General features: G+C 39.6%; 1 protein-coding gene across 2 annotated transcripts in view; it reads right to left on the minus strand.

Moving 5' to 3' along the window:
* Positions 1-21972, minus strand: part of SUCLG2 (succinate-CoA ligase GDP-forming subunit beta) — a 228546-nt gene that overhangs the window by 173514 nt on the left and 33060 nt on the right. For both annotated transcript variants that reach the window (XM_074957445.1, XM_074957444.1), the window contains exon 2: positions 12987-13128. In XM_074957445.1, the coding sequence (XP_074813546.1) occupies positions 12987-13128 (142 nt within the window). The remainder of the gene's footprint in view (positions 1-12986; positions 13129-21972) is intronic.

Here is a 21972-nt window from a genome sequence, read left to right on the forward strand (position 1 = left end):
TGAACTACTATGTCAGGTCTGCCAATATCACACTAAAAAAGTAAAGGAAGTGTCGGAGGGGAATTAAAATATGGCAGGAGACTGTGTTTCCCCTTCCTCCCCTCTGCTCCTTGACAGAAATTACCTTCCACTTCCTTCATGATTCAATAGACTTTAGACACACACTAAACAGAACTTTATTCTTTCCTTGTATAGTGAGCAGTCCCCAAAGAAAAGTAAGTTATGTACTCTACAGTAAAAATCACTATTATTTATATATAGTAAAAGTCGCTGGGGTTCCATGGTTGTGTTGCTCTGAAGGTGTCAGGAAATTCAGATAATAAATACTTAAAATAATTTTCTATGGCCCTACCAGAAAAGGACCAGTCCCAGCTGAGGGAAAAACAATCTTTCATACAGTTCCTCTCAATATTTGATCTAAAATATGGATTTCTGAAACACTCCTTGAAGAGAGAAATTTTGTTTAAGATATTGGCTAGTGGTTCCTCTGTCTCCAAGAGGATAAATCTTCAGACACAGGGACTCTCAGAGCCTGTCATATAGCTGAGAGGGAAGGGGGCGGGGCGGGAGGGGCACGCAACGCAAAGCTTCTGCCATGGTGCAGAAGGAGGGATGAGGGAAAGGGGAGAATGAAGAGCACGCAGAACTCCTCATGGAGGTGGTCATGGAGATGAAAATGGGGGATCCTAGTATGCAGAGGGAATAGGATATTCAGGTCACACAGAATCCCTGGCATATATTGGAGGTGTGAATAAGGGGGCACAAAGAGACCCAGGCATGGGGGAAAAGGAAGAAACAGGGGTGCAGGACATAACCCCAGTATGAGGAAAAATGTGAAGGATTGCAGGCACCCCTGAAATAAAAGGGGATGGGATGGTAGTGTACTACTAGGAGGCAGGGGGAAAGGCCGCAATGGAGGAATGTGAGGAGTCTCTGGTTTTGTTATCTTGAATCATAAATACATGGAAGAACATGTAAAATGAAATGGAGATAAAGAATATCTTCTCTTAGTATAGAAGCACCAGAAGTATTGTTATACTAAAGTGAGATCCAGACAAAAAGACTTGTGTGAGAATGTAGGAATAGCTCACTATGGGCAAAATTCACCCTTCTGAAATGTTAAATCAGCGTCTGACAGCAGTAGTTTCTACTGCGGATACAGAGAGAATATTTTCTTAATTTCAGTTTCCCCAACTAGGTCAGTTCAATAGCTAAGACAATGACTGGGAGTTGAAAAAGCAGGAAAGCTTGTTTCTGTCTCCCAATATATAAACAAAAATTAGATGTGAAAGGATGTGATCTACTAGTTCTAAAATCCTGAAGGATGTGATAACCAGAAGCAATCAGTTCAATTCACTAACTACAGGTACTTCCTTTATTTAATACATCAGACAGGTTTAAATGCAAAACACATTTTAATAAACTTACTCCCCCCTCACCCCTTATGTATCCACCAACTTGAGGGTATTATTTAACTAATAAAATATTTTAAAATGCTGTTTGTGCATTTTAATAGAAGTTGAATCTCCATCCAAATGCTGCTTGACACAAATCATAAGTAAAGAAGAAATGCCTTTTTCACCATTTTCTAACATCAAAAAATATAAAAATTAAGAATCTGAATAAATGTATAGTAATTTATGTAACTTAAAATAATACATACAAATAGTGTAACCTTCTGATTAGCGAAAAAGAAATCCCAAATTTAGTGTAGTATAAAGACCGCATTTAGCTGCAAATCAATCTTTTTAATGTTAACCAACTAAGGAGAATCAACCTTTCAACAGGAAAATAGCTAAAAAATACAAATGCAAAACAAGATTAAAATCAATTATTTTAAATCAAGGTTTCCAGCTTGCACGTTTAAACCATGATTAAAATCAGTGATTATTTAAATCAAATCCACGCTGGCCTATACACCACCTAAAGCCCACTTGAGCCTCGTTTGAAGGATTTAAGTGGTTTCCTTTGCACAAAGGTGAATTTTATGCTGTAGGACAAGTTAATATTGTCAACATCGTCAGAGGAAAGTCTATGGTTCAGCACACAACGGAATCCAGTTTCCAAGCTTCACAGTCTTGTGCCTTACAACAACTCCATCCTTTTAATAATAAGAACGTGACACCTTCAGGTCAGCCAGTTACCAGGTGGTATTCAGAATCATTTCAGCACAGCATTTTCTCCGATAAGCATTACCTATGTTTTTCACTCTATATGCACTACAAATACTGTGTAGCACAACTCCTGTGAAATCTCCTCCTGTACCCTACAACATATCTTCTGCACAAACATCTCAGACATACACCCTAACACATGGCACAAAAACAATAGATTTTGTGAGGTTTAAAATGCTTTCATATGTTAAAATTTGAGATTGTCTCAGTATTACTGGATTAGGCTGACTCACAAGCCGCAAGTGGCTCTTTCAATGTGTCTCCTGCGGCTCTTTGCAGACATGATATTAAAATACTGTGATTTAATTATTAACCAATCAGGATGCTTTTACCATGTTATTAACCAACTGTAGTTGAGAAATAATACTTGGTTATTTTGCTGTGAGAATAAAATATAATAGAGTGTCTGTCTGTGCGTGTGTGTGTGTGTCTATATATAAAGGGAGAGAGAGAGAGAGAGAATATGAAACAATGAATTCACAATATTGTGGCTCTTCAGGGTAATGTTGATCGCTAATTTGGCTCCTGAACCACTGAGGTCTGAGTATCACTGCTCTAATCCATACATAGCATAGATGGCGCACAATTCTGAATTTGCAGGATTGAATACTATTGATCATCAAACATTACATTACATCAATATGTTCCTATCGCTCAAAGGAATAATAAAGACAGTCCACTCCTGTGACACTTAGATTGAGCATGCTGAACCAGTACAGAGGAGTTATCTTATTCTGCAAGTGGCAAGCTGGTGGTCATGTAGCAATGACAGCTTACACCCAGTAACATTAAATGCACAATCTACCATTAAGTAAAGTTTCTTACAATGGATCTTATTATGACTGCAGCATCTAATTCCTAAAGATCCTTGGAAACTGTTTGATTTTTACATATCAAATATTTTTAATACTGCTATTTTTAGCTGATCATCCACAGCTCATCCACCTCCTCGTCCTCCTTTTCAGAAGCAGAGACTTGTCCCCAACATACACAAAAGCATGAAAACACACAGTCTGTATTTTAATACTTGGATCATATATAATAATACAGACAAACAACAGACTCTCAAATCCCTCAGCTTGTTCTGTGTTGAAGAGAGGTCCTTAATTGAGGTAGTTTGTTTATCCACTGAGTTTCTTTACAAGCCAGACCGAGCAAGACTGTAATATTTTCACATATATCACAATCTATTTCTTTTGGAAACTTAGAAATCTTGACTTGAAACATAAAATCACATAACGTTAAACTTTCTGACATTCTGCAAATAGTGCCTCCTCTACAACAGTCACATCTGAGAATTGTTTAGTATGAAAAAGCAACAAAATCTTTGGAGCCCAGTTCTGTGTTCCTTACCGTGCAAAACTCCCTTGCAAGTCAATATGAATTATGTCACTTAAATTTTCCTGACATCTGCCATGCTTATCTTGCTGGAAAAAACTACTGATCTTTTAATTTATTTAAAAATCTCTTCTAGATTGCCTTCTGTATTATTAAGGTTTTCAAAATCTTTCCAAGGAAATTACTATTCAAGGTTCATGTTAGAGAGGGTTTACCATAACAGAGATACTAAACATTTTACAATAGAACTGCTGATACCCAATTATTGGATAAAGACTTATCTTTTTACGTGTGTGTATAACACCTTCATCTAAGTAGTTTACTAGATTTTGAAATACAGCCATAAAATAAAAAAGGAAGCTGAAAGATTAAAGTTTCATGGCTCAATTCCTTACAGGAGTAACCTGTATATTAGAGGAATTTGATGCACACTACTTCCATTTCATTGAGAACCGAGGCCTTGTCTACACTTAAAAGGGTTTGCCATGCAGTTAGGCCAGCAAAACCTTCTAGCGTAGACAAGCTTATACCAGCAAACAAGTCCATTTGTCAGTATAGCTTACAAACAGTTCTCCGAGTGAAAGAATATATATTGGCAAAATGACTTTTCTTTGCCAGCATAATTATTTGTCACTAGATCTTTCACCACTACAGAAATGTTGTCCCCCCCCCAAAATAAAAAAAAGTCACACCCCTAACCGACACTGCAATACAAGCAAAATTTTTAAGTGTAGACTAGGACTTGGAGTGAACTAAATTTTAAGTTACTTTGCCTATCTTCTCGTATTTCATAAGCTGTATCACTAAAAAAGAAAACGTCACATTACCTTGTTAGTTTTTCTTATTAAACTAAAGCAGTTTCTAGGTTAAATGAAAAGGAGATGCAACATGTCAGCAATAACAGACATCTACAAACAAACCTAAGGGTCCTCATGGCCAGTAAAGGAGGAAAACAGCAGCTCTGGTAATTACTATAGTCCTTACATTCACTAAGTACTAACGTAGATATTCAATTTAAATAACTGTCTTTACTGTCCAGTTCAAAACATATGGAAAAAATATGACATAGGATTTAGAGAGGTTACCTGACAAAGGTATTTCTTATGCCATTGTTTTATGGGACTTGTAAGACAATGGTGTAATATTACATGATTTCACTTTTTAATTTATTTCCTGCAATTTTGTAATACATAAATCAGTGGCCCATTGCTACATTGACTTTTTTTTTTTTAAAACAGTGTGACAAAAATAAAGCTATATGAAAACCCCCATCTCGTCTCAATCTCCCTTAATCACCACCCTCATCAGGACCCGCTCTCTTCAGTTGCTCAAGAGAAAAGGGGAGCATGGCCACAATCTCTGAAGCTCAACAGTCCCTGACTATTTTTGAAACAAGGGTGAAAACCTGTTCCACAACTGAGGTCCTGTCCCAAAAAAACAGAGGAATCCAGCTGGAGCTTGCTTGTTGGCCGTAGCTGCAGCAGTATGGCATGGGGGAATTGCAGTCTTTCCAGCACACAGTATTTGGTCAAGTCATGTAATTTTTTTATGAATAAAGTGCAACAGTCTCATACTTATTGTTAACACAGGATCAGATTAGAACCCTTCCTTACTCAGATACTTTTAATCCTGTCAGAGCATCTAAGAGAACATGCTTCTCCTGTGTTCATGCTATTGTCTGTCATCAGATCTTTCATTTCAACAGAGGTTAAAGAGTCTGTGAATGGATATTTTGTGCTATGATAACTAGCTTTTATTTTTAACCTGGAATGCGTGGGTAAGTGTTTGATGTGTATTTTGTTTGAAAAACTGAATATAATCAAATTTTTAATAAAAGACCCAGCACGTTAAGTTGAGGGTAGTTACCATATGTCACTTTAGGATATAATACTTATCATTACTCTTCAGATACTTGTGTAGTAATCATAAAAAGTTGCTTATCAGAATACAATGCCTTTGTTCTCTAGGCGGAAGCCTGCACAAGGACCAGGCTTGGGGCTAGGAGCTACTCAGTTCAGAAATTCTGTCTATGGAATACCTCCCTGTCTAATCAGGTCACTCCATTTTTGAACTTTTTGGTGTCTCCTGTAGGTTCCTCCTTTTTGATTTGCAGCTTGTTTTTCGGTGGGCCATTTGGTCCATTCTTATTTCATTATGTAAATCTTTTTTATTGTGTCCTTTGTGGGATGACCCCAAGTGATAGAGATGCTAGTGAAGTGACTGAACATAAAACAGATAAACATGACACTGATCTGCAACTGTAATGTAATGATCAATATACCGTCATCAGAACTTATGTTCTTGCTGCTGGATTTTCAAACCACACCTTATGACAAAATGACAGCACAACATGCAGAATGATGAGGAGGATATTGTTAATTACTTAAGGAATCAACGAGTATGTCAATCATTTCAACATGCAACCATTCTTCATATTGTAAAGCACAATTCCTTTATTGCACAGTAACTCTCTATTCTTCTGATGCAACTATATAAAATGACAAAAGGGTAAATTATCACTGACTGATGGAAACATTTATGTAGCTGAAAGTGTTGATAAGCTAGCCAAGTTCAGTAAGAGCACTGCATATAGTTCACATTCTGCAGATGGTTTAGCAGAGAATTAGTTTCTGCTTTTATATTTTATTTTTCTTACCATGCTAAAAAATATTTTCAATACAATTTTCTCCCTAGATCAACATTCCTGTGATTTATATGCCACAGTCAATGACATCATTAATATACTGTGGATATGCCAAACAATAAGACTGCTATTCAAATGAACTCCCATCTATTTTTATAAGCAAGTAATCACAGACTAGCTTTTATTTTTGTCTCTATTATAAATCCTTTTCTTTTCCCCCATTTCCTGATTTTCACCCACATAGCACCACTTCTCAAGGTAAAAGCAGGAAGGTGGCTATATTTCAATAGCTCCACTGAACCAATACTATAGAAAGAGAATTGGCGAGGAAGAGAGAGTTTAAGAAATGGCAGACAGAGTGTCTCAGGGATGCTGAATTTGTGTTTTATCTGATAAACTGGCATATGTTACCATCACAGCACAGATTTTTGCCTGTGTTACCTGGGGAACCTATCACTATCGTGACTGTTAGTTGAGGAGGGGTAAAAAGGATGGATGGATTTGGGATTACAAAACAATATCCTAGATTTTCATTTAGAACAAATATCCCTAGAAGGCCAGAGCAAAAAAATTTCAAATTTCCTTTGGGGGTTAAATATCTCTACCCAGGTGCCTAGAACAAGAAGGGCAGACGCAGGATGGAATAGCTTGTTTGTATGCATTTGCACTGCTACCTTATTAAAAGAGTATGGGTAATCTCTATGAAAATTATTGTGATCAGGATACCAAACAACTTACTGGCCTTGACTATCCATTTATAAAGTTTCAGTCATGTTCCTCAAAATAAGCATGAAATATAAAACAGCCTTCAGAAGGATTAATTGGGGAAAGGAGACAATGATCTGAGAAAGTGTCCAAAAAGGAACACTTCTCACTCAACTGCTGTCAGTCTAATTCTGACTCAGAAGAGTCAACAGTCAATTGCAAGAGGCCCCAGAGAAGAATCTAAGATCAGAATTCCAGAGAATCAGGGAAGATAAACTTCACATTTACTGACATTGACTTGCATTACAAACTTGAGACCAAATTCCAACGTACCTAGTGAAGTGGTATACAAATAACTCAATGCAGAATCTGGCCTCACAATATTTTAAGCTTTTCTTTTAATATACAAAGTTATTTTTCTATCCAAAGGTCCATTCAAACTAACAGGATGCATGGTCATTTCAATGAACAAATCTTGAAAAAAGTTATTTCAATTATTCCAAAAAGAAAAGGAGGACTTGTGGCACCTTAGAGACTAACCAATTTATTTGAGCTACAGCTCACTTCAGCTTATGCTCAAATAAATTGGTTAGTCTCTAAGGTGCCACAAGTATTCCTTTTCTTTTTGCGAATACAGACTAACATGGCTGCTACTCTGAAACCTTTCAATTATTCCAGTATTTCATTGGGCAGATTAATATTTTAGATACTTCTACACCAACATTCCACACAAAGATGGACTACAAGCTGTCAGGAACAGTATCCCCAACAATGTCACGGCAATACCCTTTAGCTCCTGGAGATCAGTTCAGGTCTCTGATATAACCACGTTAATTTACTTTGTTGTGTGCAAGATTTGAGAATATTTAACTAAGCAGTACATTTAAATGGCTTATGCATATAAGAAACATGAGACAAAAAACAGCTTTTTATTGCTAAACAGACAATTGCTGGAAGATTGGCACAAGAGCCATCATATTACTCGTGGATAGTTTATCTGTTCTGATTCAGAATTGTGTGAGTGGAAAACAAAGGGCAAGCTGCTATCAAATAGAAATATCTAGTAATCAGGTTTTTAAAAAATGCTTAAAAGCGGGGTCATTTACAAGATCACATTCTCTTTCAGTAGCACAGCTACCCTGTCATGTTTGAGCTGAAGACCCTCTGACACAGGAACATTGTGTACTTCAATACTCTGTGCTAAATTCTTCCTGCAGGTACACCACAATGTTGATAGGGAACATCAACAAAGCATAGAATTTGGATTTAGCACATCTGGGTTCCTTTCCTGGCTTTTGTCACACACCTTTTGTCACTCATAGATACTAAGGTCAGAAGGGACCATTATGATCATCTAGTCTGACCTCCTGCACAACGCAGGCCACAGAATCTCACCCACCCACTCCTGCAGTAAACCTCTCACCTATGTCTGAGCTATTGAAGTCCTCAAATCATGGTTTAAAGACTTTAAGGCGCAGAGAATCCTCCAGCAAGTGACCCGTGCCCCATGCTACAGAGGAAGGCGAAAAACCCTCAGGGCCTCTTCCAGTCTGCCCTGGAGGAAAATTCCTTCCCGACCCCAAATATGGCAATCAGCTAAACCCTGAGCATGTGGGCAAGATTCACCAGCCAGATACTACAGAGAATTCTTTCCTGGGTAATTCAGATCCCACCCCATCTAACATCCCATCACAGACCACTGGGCCTATATACCATGAACATTTAAAGATCAATTAATTGACAAAATCATGTTATCCCATCATACCATGTCCTCCATAAACTTATCGAGTTTAACCTCGAAGCCAGATAGGTCTTTTACTCCCACTGCTTCCCTTGGAAGGCTATTCCAAAACTTCACTCCTCTGATTGTTAGAAACCTTTGTCTAATTTCAAGTCTAAACTTCCCAATGACCAGTTTATATCCATTTGTTTCATAGATACTAAGGTCAAAAGGGACCATTATGATCATCTAGTCTGACCTCCTACACTACAGTGCTAATAAGCGATGGTCACATAAACACCACCCTATACCGGAAACCTACTGACTGCTATACTTACCTACATGCCTCCAGCTTTCATCCAGACCACACACCACATGATCCATTGTCTACAGCCAAGCTCTACGATACAACCACATTTGCTCCTACCCCTCAGACAGAGACAAACACCTACAAGATCTCTAGCAAGCGTTCTTACAACTACAATGCCCACCTCCTGAAGTGAAGAAACAGATTGACAGAGCCAGAAGAGTACCCAGAAGTTATCTACTACAGGACAGGCCCAATAAAGAAAACAACAGAACGCCACTCGCCATCACCTTCAGCCCCCAACTAAAACCTCTCCAACGCATCATCAAGGATCTACAACCTATCCTGAAGGACGATCCATCACTCTCACAGATCTTTGGAGACAGGCCAGTCCTTGCTTACAGACAGCCCCCCAACTTGAAGCAAATGCTCACCAGCAACCACACACCACACAACAAAAACACTAACCCAGGAACCCATCCTTGCAACAAAGCCCGTTGCCAACTGTGTCCACATATCTATTCAGGGGACACCATCATAGGGCCTAATCACATCAGCCACACTATCAGAGGCTCGTTTACCTGCACATCTACCAATGTGATATGTGCCAGCAATGCCCCTCTGCCATGTACATTGGCTAAACTGGACAGTCTCTACGTAAAAGAATAAATGGACACAAATCAGACATCAAGAATATTACATTCAAAAACCAGTCGGAGAACACTTCAATCTCTTTGGTCACTCGATTACTGACCTAAAAGTGGCAATTCTTCAACAAAAAAACTTCAAAAACAGACTCCAACGAGACACTACTGAATTGGAATTAATTTGCAAACTGGATACAATTAACTTAGGCTTGAATAAAGACTGGGAGTGGATGTGTCATTACACAAAGTAAAACTATTTCCCCTTGTTTATTTCCCCTCCTACTGATCTTGTAAAGTACTGGAAATGGCCCACCTTGATTATCACTACAAAAGGTCTCCCCTCTCCTCTCCCTTCCCTCCCACCCCCGCTCTCCGGCTGGTAATAGCTCACCTTTCCTGATCACTCTCATTACAGTGTGTATGGTAACACCCATTGTTTCATGTTCTCTGTGTATAAAATCTCCCCACTATATTTTCCACTGTATGCATCCGATGCAGTGAGCTGTAGCTCACGAAAGCTTATGCTCTAATAAATTTGTTAGTCTCTAAGGTGCCACAAGTACTCCTTTTCTTTTTACGGATACAGACTAACATGGCTGCTACTCTGAAACCTGAACCAAGATTGTCCCCTACAACCATTTCTTCTTTGAGGTCCTCACTACTCACCAAAACCAAATCTAAAACAGCATCCCCCCAGTCAGTTCAGCAACTACTTGATGAAGGAATCCATCAGCTGTCGCATCTAGGAAAATCTGAGCCCTATTATTATTACTAGCACTCGTCCTCCAGTCTGTATCTGGGAAGTTAAAGTCTCCCATGATCACGCAGTTTCCATTAGTATTTACTTCATTAAAAACATTAAAGAGGGCTCTATCCATATCCAAATTAGATCCCGGTGGTCTATAGCACACCCCAAGCACTATCCCAGGGGAGGCGCTAACAGTTTTCTTCCCCAATGTAATTTTTGCCCAGACGGACTCCGTCTTATCCATTCCATCACTTCTTATTTCTTTACATTCTACCTCATCATTGATACACAATGCTACTCCACCACCTTTAGCTTTATTTCTGTCTTTCCGAAACAGCACATACCCTTCAATACCCGTAGTGCAATCATGACTACTATTCCACCATGTTTCTGTTATCCCTATATCATCTGGTTTCACTTCCTGCACCAGTAGCTCTAGTTCCTCCATTTTGTTACCTGGGCTCCTCGCATTGGTGTGCAAACATCTTAATTTTTGCTGTTTGGCCTCGCTCACATTTTGTACCCAATTAGGCACGGTCATTCTACAGCCAGTATAACCTATTAGACTGGTATTCACACTGCCCTTCTTCCTTATATCCATTCTCCTACCCACGGCTGTATCCTTTCTTACTTTGTTTTCTTCACTCTCAATGCTAAAATCCGGCATGGAGATTACCTGGACATCTCCCAGTCATCTCCCCCAAATTCCTAGTTTAAAGCTCTCTTAATCAGTTGTGCCAGCCTCCATCCTAGAAGTTTATTTCCTTCCCTACTCAGATAAAGTCCATCCTAAGAGAACTGTCCTCTGTCCATGAATGCCTCCCAGTAGCCATACATCCCAAAGCCCTCCTTATAGCACCACTGCCTAAGCCATCTATTGATAGTCATAATCTTGTCACACCTTTGTTGCCCTTCTCTAGGAACAGGCAGAATCCCACTAAAGATCACCTGAGCCTCAATTTCCTTAAGCGTCTTCCCCAACCTAGCATAGTCTCCCTTAATACTTTCCAGCAAGAATCTAGCCGTATCATTTGTTCCCACATGAAGGATAATTAGGAGATTCTTTCCCGCTCCCTTTAGGATCCTTTTCAACCTCAGGTCTACATCCCGTATCTTAGCACCTGGAAGACAGCACACCCTTCTATTCTCTGGATCAGCTCTGGTTACAGGCCTGTCTATTCTTCTCAGTAAAGAGTCCCCGATCACATAGACCTATATCTTTTCCTGGTGACGGTACTATTCTCCAGTCTATCCCCTGTTCCCTCTGGCTGCAAGTTCTTTCCATTCCTATTCTCCCTTGCAATCCTCTTCAACCCATCCTGTATCCTCCTGGGGCTCATATTTGGTGTAGTCTCTATTGACTCTTCCCCTTTTCCTATAGGACTAGCCGCTCTTCTCTTCTTCCTTGCCCTTCCACCTTCAGTGACTACCTGCTGAGCCCCTTCTTCATTTTCCAACTCTACAAACCTATTCTTGAGCTCTATTTCTCCTTCACTAGCCCGTCTTTTCCTTTGCCTGGTTCTTTTAGTCACATGCTTCCACTGACCACTTTCTTCACCCAGCAGTCTCCCCTCAGAATTCCTCAGTCCTGCTTCCATCTGCAAGTCTGAGCTTTCCCCTTCAGACACCTCATGTCTTCGCTCCATAATCTGCTCAAACCCCTTCTAAACTCAACCAGACTTTCCACCTAAAACTCCAAACCTCGGATCTTTTCCTCCATCAGCTCTAACAGACGGCATTTCATGCATACAAAACTCTTACCAGGTACCCCCCTCCAAGATCATGTACATACCGCAGCTTCCACATCCAGTCATCTTCATTGTCTCTTCCACTATATGGGTCACTCCCACTGCTGCCTCTGTATCAGTTATAGCCTTCCCACCTAAATCCTGTTAATCTGGGAAACACAAACCACACCACCACCCACAGCAAAAACAAACCCCAAACAAGCACCACAAGACAAACTCCCCTTTCAAACTCCCACTGAATCTCCCCTGTTTACAGCTCTGTTTGCTGCTCCTGTGCTGCTATACCTTTATGTGACCCCAGATTCCGCATATGAACAAAACCCACTATACACAAATATAAGTCTGTTTAAAAGCAATTTGATTTATACTTGTTTTCTTCCTCTGTTAGAACAGAGTTTTGTTTGAAAACACGGTGGTTGTTTTTTAAAAAGACGTTCATCTGTTTCTGTCTCTTGCTCCCGAAGTCATGACCCTGCTCAGGATTGTGAGTTCAATCCTTGAGGGGGCCATTTAGGGATCTGGGGCAAAAACTGGGGACTGGTCCTGCTTTGAGCAGGGGGTTGGATTAGATGACTTCCTGAGGTCCCTTCCAACCCTGATATTCTATGATTCTATGACATGACAATGATTTCTATAGCAGCCACTCATAATGTTACAATCTTGATTCTGAATGTATTAAAACTGACACAAGCAATGTTAAAGGCTCCATGTTATATGCAGTTTACAAAATAAAATTATGGTGGAAATAAAACCACGCTCTGAAAAATATTGCTGTTATAAAGCTCGCTTCACATGTGCAATGAAACAAGCACTTATCGACTGGATGATATTTCAAACCTCTACAATAAACATTAAATTTAAGATTGTGTACAACTAATATAACTCATTACAAGGCAATTTATTTTCTAGGCTGGTATCTAGCAAAGCAGATAGTCACTGTTACTAGTCAACTTACTTAGCCTCTTAGCAGCCTCCAGGGCATCATTTGCAGAGTCAGCCACGAAGAATCTCTGAACTGTAACCCCATGGTCTGCCATCAGTTTTTTACTCTGGTATTCCTGCAGGTTCAGCCATCGTCTCGGGGTTAATTGAACAGCCTCCAGAAATAAGGAGAAACAAAATGCTCATTATGAACCGTTCATGCAACAGTCAACTGAACTATTAAGCCTCAAACTAACAACAAACAAAATTATTTAGGAGAAAAGGAAGAATGTGCATCATTTTAGGAAAATGCCATCTCAACATGTGTGGCAAACACATTCTGACACCTATCAAATATACTAAAAGGCTGCACAAGGCTCAGAGGGTGATCTTGGTTTGATGTGTGTGTCTCATTTAAAATCAACACAGGTTTGCAAATTTCCTTGGTTTGATTTCTACAGTATATTTATGGTTTTATGCATTTCTGTGCTACCTAAAAAGACAATAAAATTGTTACATTAATAAAAATATTCTTTGCTTTAGTTGAAAGTCCATAACATACAAACAATAAGTTTCTCAGACACTATATACACGCTTTTCAGAGGGGTAGCCATGTTACTCTCTATCAGCAAAAACAACGAGGAGTCCTTGTGGTACCTTAGAGACCAACAAATGTATTTGGGCAAAAGCTTTCGTGGGCTAGAACCTGCTTCATCAGATGCATGGAGTGGAAAATACAGTAGCAGATACACACACACACACACACACACACAGAGTACATGAAAAGATGGGAGTTGCCTTACCAAGTGGGCAGTCAGTCTAACGAGACAATTCAATTAACAGTAGAATACCAAGGGAGGAAAAAATCACTTTTGTAGTGGTAATGAGGGTGGCCCATTTCAAACAGTTGACAAGAAGGTGTGAGTAACAGTAGGGGGAAATTACTACGGTAACATCAGTTTTTCTAATGACCCATCCACGCCTAGTCTTTATTCAGGCCTAATTTGATGGTGTCCAGTTTGCAAATTAATTCCACTTCTGCAGTTTCACGTTGGAGTCTGTTTTTGAAGTTTTTTTGTTGAAGAATTGCCACTTTTAAGTTTGTTATTGAGTGACCAGGGAGGTTGAAGTGTTCTACTACTGGTTTTTGAATGTTATCATTCCTGATGTCAGATTTGTGTCCATTTATTCTTTTGAGTAGAGACTGTCCGGTTTGGCCAATGTACATGGCAGAGAGGCATTGCTGGCACATGATGGCATTTATCACATTTGGTAGATGTGCAGGTGAACGAGCCCACTAATGGTGTGGCTGATGTGGTTAGGTCCTATGATGGTATCCCTTGAATAGATATGCGGACAGAGTTGGCACCGGGGTTTGTTGCAGGGTTTGGATACTGGGTTCGTGTTTTAGTTGTGTGGCGTGTAGTTGCTGGTGAATATTTGCTTCAGGTTGGGGGGCTGTCTGTCTGTCCATCCTTGCTTACAGAGCAACCAGCAACTACACACCACAAAAACAGACTCCAACGTGAAACTGCAGAAGTGGAATTAATTTGCAAACTGGACACCATCAAATTAGGCCTGAATAAAGACTAGGTGTGGATGGGTCATTAGAAAAACTGATTTTACCGTACTAATTTCCCCCTACTGTTACTCACACCTTCTTGTCAACTGTTTGAAATGGGCCACCCTCATTACCACTACAAAAGTGATTTTTCCACCCTTCGTATTCTACTGTTAATTGAATTGTCTCATTAGACTGACCCCCCTACTTGGTAAGGCAACTCCCATCTTTTCATGTACTCTGTGTGTGAGTATATATACCTGCTACTGTATTTTCCACTCCATGCATCTGATGAAGTGGGTTCTAGCCCACAAAAGCTTATGCCCAAACAAATTTGTTAGTCTCTAAGGTGCCACAAATGACTTCTCATTGTTTTTATATACACACTGTACATCTGAGTAGGACATTTTTTAAATTTCAATTAAGGGTTAAATTTTCAAAGTAATAAATCCCAACACATTTTAAAAGGCTTGGCATCTATTCCTGATTGGCTCTGTTTTAGTGACCTTTTGAAAAGGAACTAGCAAATGACCAGTGTGGCCATATGAGTCCAGGAGTAGCAGCAGAAGGAACAACTTCCCAACCTCACCATACAAGGTATACAAATTATTCATACTTATACACGTGTATAATTATGTATGTGTGTGTTATATATACCATGGGTGGGAGGGGGGGCTGGGAGAGAGACAGAGACTTATGCACACAAACCAAAGGCCAAGAAAACAAAAGATCACAAGCAAGTGTTGAGTCTTGCCTCCATGGGAGCCACAGGTGCACCACTGAAAAGTGCAGACAGGGGCATTTCAGAGTTGTGAGCTCAAAGGAGTGGGCCTGAAGTCTACTCCTTTCTATACGATACTGCTACATGACCAGCTGATCCAACTTCACCCTTTTTTAGCTGAGATGCCTCAGCTCTTTCTTTAAAGCTTCAAATACTAATATTAAAGACTTTGCCTGGCTACTGCTGAACATTGTGAACAATCCTCTCTAGCTTCCTCATCTAACATGAGCAGCTTTGATGAACAAAGACTGACACAAAAAAATACTGCACCACATCAGGTGGCTGCTTGCCTGGCTCCACTTTACACTCTCCAAATATAATTGGATTGTGTTTTTAGGCTAAACAAATTTAGTGGTGGTGATGAAAGGTGCCAGAGTGACAGCCCTGGAGACTGAAGTCCCATTTATCCATACAACGGATACTGCACAGAAAAGAATGAAAGCATGCACTGCCCCCTTCCCCCCCCACCTCTTCCCCCCGAAGGAGTCTCAACACTGACTTAGAGGCACCACTACCAGGAGAGAATAAAGTCTCCATGTCCAGTGTTAACAATACCAGCCATTTAGTGTCTGAAAGCACCTAGCACACACTGGGTTCTAGAAGAAACACATAATTACAACAATTTAGTAGTAAAACCTACTTCAGGAAAACCACATAACAGATAGCTTTGCCATCAAATCTGTGCGTCCCTCTGGACATTTTCCCTCTATCCCATAAACCAGCATTTCCCAAACTTGGGACACCGCTTGTTCAGGGAAAGCCCCTGGCGGGCTCGGCCGGTTTGTTTACCTGCCACGTCCACGGGTTCAGCCGATCACAGCTCCCACTGGCCGTGGTTCGCTGTGCCCGGACAATGGGAACTGATGGAAGTGGCGCAGGCTGAGGGACGTACTGGCCGCCACTTCCCACAGCCCCCATTGGCCGGGCACAGCGAACCACGGCCAGTGGGAGCCAGGATCGGCAGAACCTGCGGACGCAGCAGGTAAACAAACCGGCCGGGCCCACCATGGGCTTTCCCTGAACAAGCGGTGTCCCAAGTTTGGGAAACACTGCCATAAGCCATACCACTTATCTGGCTAAGTTATTGTAGATCCAAATTTCCTTGCTTTTGTACATGTTACACTTCCATTACTACTATATTTTTTAAAATATATATTCCATGATCTAAAGTCAAAAATAAATTTAACGTATGTCATTTAGGCCCTGATCCCGCAAAACATTTGTACATGTTTAACTACAAGCATGTCAGTAATCCCACTGATACTAAACACATTGGTAAATCATTACAGAACTGAGGTTTTATATGTTCCCAGATCAGAGTGTTACAACTTACAGTGAATATGGAACAACCCTCATTGTCAACACAATTTCTTGAAAAAATTAACTTTAGTTAAAATTTACAAGGGGAAGGGGGAGGGGGAGGGGGGAAGACATCTGAAAGTTCTACTATAACCTGGATTTGAAATGTTCCATGACCAACCAACTCATGCGCCCCTCTCACACACTTAACCAAGCATGACCATACTTTTAGAAATATCTGCAGGCTGGCTAACATTTCTTCTTGGGATCCACATTAAAATTGTCAAATAGAAAAGGGAAGAGTTAACTGAAAAGGGACATCAGCCTGAATGACAGCAGTGCTACCTGGCTGTGGTTTAATTACAATCTGTGTCATGCAGAAGACACTCTTCTCCTTATGGAGAGATGAACTGCTGCCCCTGTGGCAGATAACCCACCATAATTTCTCAGCTGCTCATAAAATAAAAAGCACTGAAGGCATGCTGGCACCTCTCAGTTGGACATAACAGAAAGGATTATTTATGATATTAATACTTTGATCTCTAAAAGCAGGACATAAAACAATGATTATCCTTATATAGTTTTATACTAAAAACAAAAAAATGGTAATATGTCCACCTTTCAACAATATATGGCTTTTATGCAATACTGGAGTTTTAGATATTACATTATATCAAAAACGAACATCCATCTGTTGCCACTTCCTTTGAAACAGAGGACACAAAAGACTGATATTAAAGACACGTAAAAGCCATGTACTTTTATACAGGAAATGTGAGGTTTTGTATATTACAAAGTGATTCCTGCAGAATTGAAACAATTACAAATGGCTCAGAACTCATTTTAAATAATGGCTGAAGTATTTTAGAAGAATAAAATGCTTATAGTGAATACCTACAATAACCTGCCTCTAAATTTTAGGTAATAATTCCACCATGCAAGTGTCTCAACTTGTTTTTTATTTCTCTATGATCTTCAGAGTCAATACATTTACTTTTCGATTTATACACCACATCCAAATTTAAAGCCACTAACTAGTCACTCTCGTAATTCCTGAATGAGAATATTTTCCCTCTCATGTTTTCTTCACAACCACACCCTCAAAGGGGTGCTCTCTCACACATAACCAAAGCTTATTTTAAGGCTAGAAGGGCCTAGTATGATTGTCTAGTTTGACCTGCTGCAACACATGCTATGGCATCCTACCCAATAATTCCTGCATCAAGCCCATCATTTCTATTTGAATTATAGCATCTCTTTTAGAAAGAGTAGAGAAGGTTTCTTAGATATATCGAGCACATTAAAAAGCCCCCCGCCTCTTTTCCTCTGTGTGTGTGTTCAAGCACAGTTATAACATTAAAATCCTGGGGGCTTAATTTTACACTCTTCATTTGGATTCTTTTGTCTTCAAAATATTCCTATGCTGCATTCATTCAACAAAATGTTAATGCGCTCTGCTACAAATTAATTGCCACCGATATACAGTTCAATTCTTTATTCTGTGTAAATATACATATCAGATACATACACACATGCAGATTGGAGTGAAGGATTACAGAGTCAAATGTATTTCCCCAGGAATTTAGAAGTGATGAAACAGAGGTATACAATACTATATATCACACATTGAGGGAACTACTGTCCACTAGATGTCAGTTTTCTAATTTAAGGAGAAACAGCTACTTATAAGATTAAAAAAGGTTGGCTGATCTAAAGGCTGGCAAATACAGACACAAAAGTATGGTAGCTCAGTATTGTAGGGGCCAATCATTATCAGATGAGTGCTCAGGAAGGGTTGGTGCTTTACTGCATGTTTACACTGAAGACCAAACATGAATTGTGTAATTTCTTCCCTTTGTTTTCACTCCTGATCGCCCCTTTCCCCAACACCAGTGTAAACCTTCCCAAGCATTACTTGATTTCTCCTTCCAAGTGAGGTACTTATCTCATGAGCTCTCATTTGCGCTATCAGCTGCCAGGCATCCCCTCACATACCCTACTAGAGCAGCAGCCAAAACAACTGCAGTGAAATGGAGTCTCAGATGATTAGACCCATTAGAGGTGACCTTGCAGAACACAGCTACTGATCCTCTGCCTTGCCAGATGCAGTCTGAGATAGCTTTTGGGAGGAGAGGGGAATGGGGGAGAGTGTGAGAAGAGCCTTTGCAACCAGGATGCAGCATCAGCCAGGACCTCCAAGAGCAAGTGACTGAGCCCTACTGTGTGAGAGGCAAAGGAGAATCCAAATGCACTACATAGGCCCTCATCCAATAGAAGAGCAATCCCAGTTCCCTGTGGAACTAAGTATTGGGGAAGTTAATAGCTAGTTTAAAAAAATCCCTTGTTGGTCAAGGGGTCGGGAGCTCATACCCATAACTCCGGTGAATACAGTAGGTTTTCTATGCTTTTAAGCCACTCCTCTTAAAATTCCTCACGTGTCTGATTAAGCTCCTGCCTGCCCGTTCAGGTGCATCTCATGCATTGAAAATTCTGACCATTATGTTACCTGATGAGCCCCAAAAGAATAAGATTTTTTTTACAAGTCTTCAATGGGCATAACATTATATAAATGATAAACATTATTTCAGCTGTAAGAGAAGATAGAAAAAGAAGAACACTTTTAAACTGTTCAGGTTAGAAGACAACTATCTTGGAAGAAAAAGCTTGATCAGACCAGCTGGCTTTGAGACATTCTGCTGTGGTTACTAGTTGTATTTGAGAAGTACACCTCTTTGTCAAGGCCTGGAGCTCAGCACAACATCTGTGAAGGCATTCCTCATGCTCTCGCTCTCTCTCTCTCTTGCTCAATAGGGAATTTACAAGTCTGACTTTCAGGGTACAGAAAAATAAGCTTTTAGTTAATTCATTTATCGTGCCTTGAAAATATGCACGCAAAAAGAACAAAATTTTTACTTTTACCTTCTTGAAAGGGTTTCAAGATATTATTTGGAGGTTAAAAACAGATTATTCAAGGAAAAATTCTATTCTCATTCAAACTATGCTTTAAAAAGTTCTCTCCTAAAATATGCTACAATTACTAATGAACAGAACAAGTTACAGTTTTCATATTTCAACAGTGTTTTATCAGTTTTTTTCAAACAAAAATGTTTCCAAGAAAGAGCTGTTGCAGTTTCATATTTCTGTTTAAAAAAAAAAAAACAGATAAGTTAGCATCCTCACTTTGACAAACCATTTTAAAATTTCAGACTTGTGCACAGATAATTGTTGTTCGCAAAACTATCTCAAAGAAATTCTTTGTTCTCTATGGTATACTCCTTAATATCCACAGCTATAACAGAAGAGTATTTCTGAATTTACTCTCATCCCTAAAAGATAGCTTTTTATGTCACTGAGAAAGGGAATTTTCTAAGCAAACCAAAAGAAAATATTTATACTCCACAAGTTTTTCAGAATTTGATTGCAATTACAATCTCCTCAGAAAAAAGAAAATCCTTACATTTATTACAATTAGTAAATTAAATTTATTAATCTCTATGACTATTCAATTAGCTCTCTCTGGTTGGATGCAGCAAGCATCTTCTTTCAAAACAGGTGTCATCGGGAAGGCTTTAAATTCCTCAAGTACGAAGCAGCAGTAGGTATGAAAAATCATCTTCCTGAAAAATCCCATTTTCACAAACAAAAAGCAAAGTGAGGTTAGTGGTTAAAGCAAGAGGCTGGGAGTCAATTCTATTCCCAAATGCACTACTAGCGTGTTGAACAACCTGGGCAAGTTCCACACCCCTTTGAACCTCCACCTCCAGAGTTTTCCAGTTGCAAAATGGGTATTAAAAACATCTTACTACCTCACGCGAGTGTTGTGAAGTGTAATTAATGTTTGAGAAGCCCTGTGGAGAGCATCAGATTAAAAAAAGGTGTTGCACAGAGAGATTTGTTCTTGCACCACCAGCGGAAAATAACATGAAAGAAAGAGAAGAATGATCCATGCCAATATTACGAACAAGTCAGAGCTGAGGTATAGAGAAGGAGACAGCAAGAAGAGTGTGGTTCAGAATCGGAAGAACTGGCAAAACGGATAACACAGCACCAGAACAAACCCCTGGAGAAATAATGAAAGACTATGCTTCTATAGAAGAGAGACACAAGATGTTTTTAATCACACCTTCACTTGCAAACCATAAAGTACTGCGCAACCATCTTACTTTAACCCTAAATTTCAACCAAGACGGGCTTTCAATCAGGATTTTTTTTTTTTTTTTTTTTTTACAACAGACCAACTCCATGTGATGAACTAGTGAAGATGATGAATGAAAACAGCCTACTATTATATACATTTGTTGCTTATCTATACACTTCAGAAATCAGTGGAAATTGACTCTATATTAAAAGTTCTGCAGAGCACAGGGACAAGAAAAAGTTACATTAAACCTCTTGAGAAACACAGACCTTCTGCCTTGATAAGGACAGGCAAAAAACAGTAATTACAAGAGAGACTGAGTGAAGGAAAAAGACATGCCCCTCTCTAAAAGATCTTTTCTCTTTCAAGAGCATCTTAAAAGTGAAAACTGGGAATCATTTGTGATGGATTATAGGCTAAAGCAAAAAACACTGTGATGACCAACAGCAGAAAAGACACTAATAACACCTGGCTCTAATTAGTTCTGTTATACTAAAAACATGCTTGAAGATAAAACAGAAAAATTCATCCTAATCAGAATGGAAACAAAGACCTTTGGATAGGTGGGACTACGGTGAATAGAACGAATGAAAGCCTCCAAGTCTTTACTACTCACTTTTACCCAGGGCTCAGAGGACACTATGATACAAGTCCCCTCAAAATGCACTTTTCCCAAGTATTCTCAAAACCTCATCAACATATTGTAGACAGGAAAAACATCCCAGGGATCACACACTCCATACCATGATGCATCTTATAGGTAAAAATAAGATATAGCACTGACTGACGTTACCAGTGCTATTGCACAACTGTACACCCTTAATACAAACACCACAAAGGACTTTATGGTAACAAGATTTTAAAAGAAACCTTATATTTTCCAGGCCGATTCTTCCCCTTGAGACTTCTTAGCAGGACACTTTAATTTGGCATGGAATGCGACTCTAACATCTCCTACCTGCCAGTTCTATTATTTATTCTCCCGCTCCCCTTTATGCCACAGCTCTGCTGCTGTGGACAATCTAGTTGCCCTCAGCAGTATTAAATTGCACCCAGAGGCACCAATGCACACTTGTCCATCCATAAAAAATAAACCATAGGGGAACCAGGCTGTGAGCAAGGATCAGTGGAAGTCATCTGAAAGTCTCTTTAAAGAAAATCTAAAAGGCTGAAAAGGGGAAAGAGTAAAACAAGGAAAAGCACAGGCTATTTTCTTATTTCTGTTCTCCCTCTTCCCCCAC

The sequence above is a fragment of the Natator depressus genome, chromosome 7, assembly GCF_965152275.1.
Source record: "Natator depressus isolate rNatDep1 chromosome 7, rNatDep2.hap1, whole genome shotgun sequence".
Lineage (NCBI taxonomy): Eukaryota > Metazoa > Chordata > Testudines > Cheloniidae > Natator > Natator depressus.